Source organism: Nanorana parkeri, unplaced genomic scaffold (genome assembly GCF_000935625.1).
Source record: "Nanorana parkeri isolate BGI_ZX_2015 unplaced genomic scaffold, ASM93562v1 scaffold285, whole genome shotgun sequence".
NCBI classification, from domain to species: Eukaryota; Metazoa; Chordata; class Amphibia; order Anura; family Dicroglossidae; genus Nanorana; species Nanorana parkeri.
The window spans coordinates 1,092,099-1,100,951 of NW_017306553.1; the positions used below are offsets into that span (position 1 = coordinate 1,092,099).

The 8,853-nt window shown below is 47.7% G+C and overlaps 1 protein-coding gene across 1 annotated transcript in view; it reads right to left on the reverse strand.

Annotated features, from left to right (window-relative positions):
- The window catches only part of TRIM44 (tripartite motif containing 44), a 19,934-nt gene extending 11,466 nt beyond the window's left edge, over positions 1-8,468 (reverse strand). Inside the window, exons 1-2 of the mRNA XM_018557463.1 lie at positions 8,024-8,468; positions 3,469-3,546 (exon numbers count right to left, since the gene is read on the reverse strand). Coding sequence (XP_018412965.1) covers positions 3,469-3,546; positions 8,024-8,419 — 474 coding nt within the window. The 5' untranslated portion in view covers positions 8,420-8,468. The remainder of the gene's footprint in view (positions 1-3,468; positions 3,547-8,023) is intronic.
- Positions 8,469-8,853: the final 385 nt, after the last annotated feature.

Sequence of the window (8,853 nt, forward strand, 5' to 3'; positions counted from 1 at the left end):
CCACCTCACTGCTCTTACCTGCTAATGAATTCCTGGGTTACCAAGCTGCTCTTAAATGTTAAAACGCTCCTTCCTCTCCGTGGCTGCCAGTGTAGGACCCGTAGACTTTACACAGCAGTGCAGCCCTGCGGTCGGTATTTTAAATTCTACTCGCAAATGGCGAGCACTCATTGGTCAGCGCTGACCTATGAGAAGCTATCCTTGCTAAGTAGCGGTTCTCCTTCTCACTCATCATTGGCCTCTCAATCACTGATCGCCATTTGCTAAAGGATTTGAAAATAATGACCGCAGGGCTACGCTGCTGTGTACGGGCTACGGGTCCTACACCAGCAGCTGTGAAGGGGAAAAGAGCTTTTTAACAGGTAGGAGCAGCTTAGCAGATTGGTGGGGGGTAATTCCCTTTTCCTAAATTCACCTGGGAAAGTGGAATTACCCTTTAAATGAAAGCTGTTGTGCATGGAGTTCAGCTTTAAACTATTTCATAAGATTTCAGTAACCATATGGATTTAGATTGTTGAAAAATTCCTTTATAGAAGATTGCACTTTCACTGCAGGAGAAATCCACTTCCTTTCCATCTATAATGTTTGCATTAGGCACATTCACCCGGGGAAGCGGTACCCACGATAGTCCTACAGAGGCCGGCTGTACAGCGACTTACACTGCTCCCCACTGTTCTCACTTTGGCTGAGTCTGCGGAATTCTAGAAAGTGTCGCTGAGAATTATTGCCTCTCCTTAATTAGATTCTTAACTATAACAGTCACAGAAGGCAACGCATGTGAATCGGTGCCAGGACTGGGGGCACGCTGGGACTTTGGGAGGAGAGCGGGGAGAGACGGGACTCATGTTGGGAAAAAGCTGAACGTCCAAAGTTTTCTTTTCCATGTGTAAGCATTGGGCTTTGTGTTTGGCCGGACTTCAATGTATGTAAACCCTGAGGGCCATGTCAGGCCGGCCATTTATTAGCAGTGACCCCCTTTTTTTGGGGGGGGGGGGGGGGTGGCTCACAATTACTTGTTTACTCACTAAATTGTAGTTATTTTCTATGGAATCGCCAACTGGTTTACTTTACAGCGATTTGCAGTTCAATTGATTGAGCTTCAGCAGCGTTTCAGGTCACCGTCCACCTCACCAGCAACTCCAGGCACAACATCTTTCATTTAAATATAGTAAAGAGGAACTCTGTGGAAATGTTTTCTTACCCTTGCAGTGGGGCTACCCCTGTACTGTAAGGGTTAACTGCTCATTTTGGTCTAGAGAGGAAAATATCAAAGGAACACTCACCTGATACGTGGTGCCAGCTGGCTGCTAGATCAGTCCCTGCAGCCTCTCACCCCATACGCTGCAGCGGTCTAAGGTCCGTGAGTCATCATGTTCTATATGCTGTGTATTGAACGGTCACAGCCTTCCAGCTCCGAGGATCAGAGCTGTGGTATGTCACTCCGTGTCCTCATGTCTAACGCACATCATTGGACATGATAATGGCACGGATCCTTGGACTGCCGTTGTCTAGTTATGGACTGGTCTAGCAGTCAGGCAGGACAGAGGATTGGGAGAGTTGCTCTCTTTTATTTTAGACCCTAGACCAAAACGAGCACTTAACCCTTGCGGTATTGGAGTTTCCTTACTCCAAGGGTAAAGATGTTGCGGAGTTCTTCTTTAATATTATTATTCATTATTATTACTAGTAACTGCACCAAATGCCTTTGCAAGCCCAGTTATTACCTTGTAAATGTAGCGGTGACGCCTCTATGGCTGAGATATAGATCTCTGAAGGAGAGCAATTTGTACCAGTAATTGCCAAAATAATGCTGTAACACTAGATTAAAGCTGAAGTCCGGCCAAGAAAAAAAAGTTGTCTAAATATATTCTACAATAGGCGCCAAATACTAGGGATGCGCCGACATTTCAGGCGAAAATGGTACTATGGGCAAAATGCCAATAGTACAATAGTACAAAAAACATGGGCAAAAACACGGTGCTCCAACTTCCTTCCTCCCTGCTGGGTGCAAGCTTCGGTCTGTGTCCCCTCTGATTTGCGCTGTTCTCCCCCACCTGTGTTGGCAGATGCAATGGGGATCAGAGGGTACACAGAGCTGATCTAGAGAAAAGTTGTTGGGAGGGGCGGTGCGGGGGGAGGAGACATGTCTGAATGCCGAGCGGGGCAGTGCAGGAAGGAGAACTGGGCTGATCGCTCAGTGTGTGTAAATAACTGAAGAGATAGCGATTACTATGCCCCCAGTTATGAATGAGCAGAAGTGCTATACATCACTTCCTGTTCATTTATAAACGGGGACATAGTAAATATTTACTATCTGTTCACTTTATGAATGAACAGGAAGCAGCTCAGTACGGAGGCTTCCTGTCCATTCATGACTGGGTTGATCGTAAATATTTACTATCTCCAGATTGTGAATGAACACGAAGCCTTTGTACTGAGAGCATCCTGCTCATTGAGTGCTGGGGCTGCAGAAAAAGGAGAGATTGAGGACCCTGTGTCCTCAATCACTTTTTCTATTTTTAAAAAGGGAAATATAAGAGGCCTGTTTAGAACCCTGATATTTCCCCAAAGCCCCTAAGCCCCTAACAGTAAAGTAAAAAATAAATAAAAATAAAATAATTTTTTTTTTAAAAGACCGGAATTTTTTTTTTTGACATTTCGGTTTCAGTTTAAAAATGTAATTGCGGTGCATCTCTACCAAATATTTTTGCAATCTCAGATGTTTACCTTAAAAAAGTAGCAACGGCATCATCACTGTGCTGTACATACCTTGTGCAAAAACCAGGGCTGTGGGAGGTACCCTGCAGTCCCCACCCACTACAGGCTGCCTGCAGATAACCACAAGAGGGGCGGAGACAAGACCAGTCACCTTGCACAGGTAGAGAGAGCAGCAGTGACCGGTCTTTTATTACAGGAATCTGCAAGTTTCTGCACAGATCTGGAAGAAATACACAAAGCTCAAAAAGAAGAATACACACGACTCTTGTATGAGGATAATATCTGCTGAAGATAGGCGTTAAAGCCAAGAACAAGTGGATTTCAGTATAGCTTTAAACACACTATTCATGTTCATCTGCGGACGTCCCCTTTAATTCCACATTGGATGTTGTCTCCGGGATAAGAGATTAGAAGTCCCCCTGGAGGAGTGCAGTTTACCATCTCCGGCCGCACTATGGAGGGCTCTCTTTTGTTCCCTAGCAGCTGAATTAAAAGAGTCCCCACTGAACCCATTAATAATACACCGGGCGACGCCAGGAAAGTGAAGAGCAGCGAGGCAGCTTCTTGAATGGCGTCCAGGCTATTTGAGTAAAGTGCTTCAGTTACAGTTTCCCAGACAGCCTCCAGCAGCCCATAAAACATGCAGGGAGGGCAGCAGCCGGCGCTACGGAGAGGCAGTAAAGAGTGGCAGGCAGGGTAAGAGAGACAAGAGGGGCGCACACAGGGCGTGGGAACAACACTCTTACTTACGTTGGGGTTGATGAGCTTCTCCTTCAGCTTCTCCACCATATCCCCCATGGCCACCTTCAGGTCAACGGGCTTTCTATTCTATAGGAAGGAGGGTAAAGGTCACTAGAGCACATGTTATTTCGGGAGGACACACACAGCAAAGCTAGCAGTAAAGACAATGGCCCTGGTTTCTAAGGGGCCCCTTTGCACCGATGAATCAGAAGGATATCTCCAGTGCATCCCAAACCGGTGATGACCCTTATGTATGGGGTGCCAAAAGAACTGGTGGACGGCACCACAGCTATCAGATATGAATATGTTGCCAGCACACCTAGATTATCTGCATATAGTCTCTACATTCAGCAAGACACAGGCCAGGTTCACGCGGATGGGAAGCTTTACCACCATCTGAAATTACAATTGATCGCTTTTGGAGGGTCTACAGGCGTTCAGAATGTGATACTGCCGTCCCTTGCGATACCCGTTTTCTTTTTTTCTTCTTTTTTTTTACATTTAAAGCAGGATTTCGTATTGCCATGCCAGACCTCAACTGTGTGCAAAGTGGTCGGCACCAGTGGTGTATCCAGGGTATGGAACATGCCTTGGGCACTACCTGAGGGGAGAGGGAAGGGGGGGCTCCGCTCCGTGGGTCAGATGACCCAGATTACTTTTCTTCTCTCTCCCATGCGCATCTCCCCGCCCGTCTCAGCAACCAGGGATGCTCTGGCTGGCGTTCCAACCAACTCCTCGCAACAGTAAAATCACTGTTTGCCAGGAGCTGGGCAAGACGCCAGCCAGAGCGTCCCTGGTTGTTAACAGCCGGGCAGGGAGATGTGTAAGGGCCATACACTACTCCCGGCCTGGCTCTTAGCAGCCAGAGTGGGTGCAGAGATGTGTATGCGGGTGGGATGCCAGCCAGAGTGCCCCAGATTGCCAGGAGCAAGGCAGGGAGATACTGTATGTATGGGGGCAGAACGCCGGCCAGAGCACCCCAGCTTGCTAAGAGCCAGGCAGGGAGATGTGTATGGGGGCAAGATGCAGGTCAGAGTGTGTCAGGTTGCTAAGAGCTTTTTACAGCAGGTCATGTTTGGCGGGCGCCATGTGTACAAAACCGAGCGTCCATCATGTAATGCCACCTGTGTGAATGAGGCCGTAGAGAAAGGGCAACGTTTCATCATCAGGCAAAGCAGCATCACGCCCGACGCAGGGGTGGTTCTAAAACATGGCAACTGTGCTGGCAAACATATTCCTAACCCTTTGAATCTCTGAGTGCGCTAATGTGCTTTTTTTCTGCCCACATTGGACATAGAGAGGTCATTCCCTTTAAACATGCACTTAATAAACCTCAACGCAAGAAACAAAATGCACCTGAACGCAGCGCATTACAATGCACAGAGCATTCATATGAGCATTGTGTTGCGCTAAAGGGCAGGTTTGCTTCTTTATACACACACACAAACACACATGTTCTACATGTATGTATGTATGTATGTATGTATGTATATATGTATGTATTTGAAGCTGAACTCCAGACAGGTATAAAAAAAAAAAACCACACAAATAAATGAAGCTCTGAAATCATATTATTTATTCAATAAAACATCACTAATTTTTTTTTTTTTTTTAATGTATGTACTGCAAGTGCCTAAATTTGACTTGCAAGCAGTGCCTTGCAGTCCTTGTACAGCAGGGCTCAGACTGGGGAGATGCAGTGCAAAGAGCCAGTCAGTTGTACTACAGTGCAAGGGACACACTGATAGGAGGAAAGAGCAGGGTGATCAATAGATGACTTGATCAGGTTGATGCTTCTCCTTTCACTGTCCAGTCACAGGCTGGGGGAGGGGCAAGACCTGTAAAGCTAGCTCTACTCTGGAGATTAAGTCCCTTTGCTACCGAGAGATTTAACTGCTTGACAGCAATCTCATCAGCATCCCACTGTCATCGCGCATGCGTGGCCATCCTGGTGTAACTGCCGGCGGTCATCTTGGTGATGGACGCCGGCAGAGAGAGGAGGGGACGTTCACCTGGCGGGATAAGGTATGCCGCCGGGTCCCCTCCTCTCTCCTGTATCTGTTGGACTCTTGGCCCATGACCAAGTGACCGAATTTTCAGAGGGGGTGACGCCAAAATGACTGGTGTCACCCCTCCAATGGTGTCACCTGGGTGCAGGCCACACCCCCCTTGTGACGCCACTGCTACAGTTAAGGAGACTGACAACAAGCAGGTAAAGAGATGTAATTTCCTGTGTGGTTCTTACCTAACCTTAAAAGTGTTACTGAGCTGCAAAAGAGAATAATCAGGTCTCCTACCATGACAGACAGGGCTGTGCTGTGTGGCAGAGCTGTGTAAATCTCAGGACTGGATGAACAGAAAAACAGGTGGAATAGCAGGTAAAACATCTCCTATATGTGTATTTCATCTGTGTACCTGGATGTCTGCCCGGAGTTCAGCTTTCAAATCACATTATTACAGGTTCTCAGACACTTATAACACAGACACTAATACAGTATTGGTTGCTTAAAGCGACATCTTTGTTTGCACATTGCATTGTCTATGTATCTCTCTCTCTCTCTCTCTCTCTTTTACAGACAAGGACTGACTCTTAGCACCATTGCTTGAATGCATTATAAAAGTATATCTAAAGCCAAACCTTTTTGGATAGGCCAGGGACCACCCATCCCAGGAACACAACAGGAAGTGAGAGAAAAGAGAGGATTTCCCCGCCTTTCCTGTTTCAGTGACAACTGTGAAAGCTTTCCTATCACTTTCTGCCCTGTGACAATGGTTACTGGGACAGATAGACGTACCTCACAACTACGAGATGGAAAAGAGGGAGACACGGAGTATGTAGGCAAAGAGCACACCCCTGCCACGTGCCCAGTGAATTAATTACTTACATTTTTTATGGATACAATAAAAAACATGATTAAAATGAGTGGTCCCCAACCTGAGGCCAGTGTGAACAATTCCTCCCACTGACACCAAAGATGGGGCACTATACCCCTCTCTGACACCTATGATGGAAAACAGCTCCTCTCACTGACATCAATAATGGGCTACAATTCCTCTCATTGGCATTAATGATGGGGAACAATTCCTCCTACTGACACCAATGATGGGGTACTATACCCCTCTCTGACACCCATGATGCAAAAAACAGCTCCTCTCACTGACATCCATAATGGGGAACATTCCTCTCATTGACATTAATGATGGGGAACAATTCCTCTGACTGGCACCAATGATGGGGAACGATTTCTCCCACTGGCACGGAACGATTTCTCTTACCGACACCAATAGTGGGGTACTATTCAGCTCACTGACACCAATGATGGGGAACATTTCCTCCCTCTGACAGCAACGATGGGGTACTATTCCTCCCACTGACACCAACGATGGGGTACTATTCCTCCCACTGACACCAAAGATGGGGTACTATTCCTCCCACTGACACCAACGATGGGGCACTATTCCTCCCACTGACACCAACGATGGGGCACTATTCCTCCCACTGACACCAACGATGGGGCACTATTCCTCCCACTGACACCAACGATGGGGCACTATGCCTCCCATTGCCCCCAACGATGGGGCACTATTCCTCCCACTGACACCAACGATGGGGCACTATGCCTCCCATTGCCCCCAACGATGGGGCACTATCCCTCTCATTGACACCAACGATGGGGCACTATCCCTCCCATTGACACCAACGATGGGGCACTATCCCTCTCATTGACACCACTGACGGGGCACTATCCCTCCTACTGACCCCAGTGCCCAGCGCATTGTTTACTCCCATGGATCACAGATGCCGGGGTATTTTTTATTCCCACTCTCCCCAGTGCGTCCCCCCTAAGCTCTAAGGGGCACTAACGTTTCTTAAAGAGGGCGAATCTCCCCAACAGTGACACAGACAGCAATAAAAAACTAAGCTTCCACAGCTAATAGAAAATATTTTGGCTTCAGATATACTGTACTTGAATAATATTATTAGCTTCAGCAGCTCTATGTTCCTCGCTGGCTATTATCCACCACGCATCATTAACAGAGCGAAGCCGGCGCGTGTGCTTGTTTTCAGAAGTCTCTGTAAAACCCATAAAACATCATAAACATTGTTATTAGCATTTGTGCATGGAACAAAAAGTGCAGTAACCCATGGCAACCGAATCTAAGCCTCATGCGCACTACTGTCACAAATGGAGCGTCCAGGTCCACAAAACGCACGTTCGTGAACAGATCTGAACGCAAACAATGATTTTCTATGTCCCTCTATGTTAAAGTGTACCTGTCATGAGATAATTATGTAGTCTGCTATTGCTAACGTCTCCAACTGAGAACAAAAGTTGCCTGGCTGTCCGTTAATGGCCTCAGAGCTTTTTTATGGAACGCCACTACTTTTCTGATGTTTTTGTTCTGCGCCTGTGGCTCAAATGTGTTGAAGCCTAAGAGCCAGAAAACTAGCATTCTCAGAAGGAATGGCATCCCCCTACTTCTGGTGCACTTCGGTTGCTATCGTTGACTGCACTTGGCACGCCATCATCACTCATGATGATGTTCTCGCTCAGCCATGTACCTTCATCTCCTGGTAGGCCTCGTTGAGCGTGATCAGCTGGTGTTGGCGGTGGTCCCCAGCCACAGCGCACAAGACGCAGATGATTTTGGAGTCCTCTTTGCAGTACAGGCTCAGCTCCTGCTTGTGCAAGGGGCAGTTCTTCCTGTCCGAAACCTGCTTCTGCTTGTCGCCTGTCTCCGGCTCGCCGACCGGGGTCGTTTCCTCCTCGGCGAGGATCTCTGAGATGTCCATCAGTTTGTGGCTGGCAAATTGCGTCCTGTGTTCCTCAGCGTGGGCTTCACAGTATGAAAATGCGCACTGTTCGCAGATGACCGCGGCCTCCTTGGCCTCATCGGGTTCACAGGCGTCACATGTGCCATCATAAGGTAGCTGGGATGCATCTCCTGAACTAGCCATGGAAAACGTTCCTTGTTGCCCGGAAACAGATGCAAATCGGACGCGGTTGGCTGCAGGCTGCGTTGAAGTTTATCAGAATGGCAATACTTTTCCTTTTAGGTATTTGTTTTCTTTCAAGGGGTTCCTCCGGCCTACTTTTGCCACTGCAGCTTTAGTTTGCAGCTTCCTCTTTGCAAATCCTCTTCCTGTAATATGAGATGTGTGAAGGATCAGGAAATGCACGCCAGCACGCCCTTTGTACAACACCCTTTGTACTAGCCTCACCTTACTTGCTCTGCTACTGCTCTCTGGGCTGCACAGCTGATCCCTCTCCTTGCCTGTGTCTGAACAATGAGGATTTAGCAGGCTCCGGCCTCCTCATCACTGGCTCGTTCAGCCCTTCCTGGATCTTCTTTCACTTTCGCACGCTGCAGTGTTTTGCTTCCTGAGTCAAG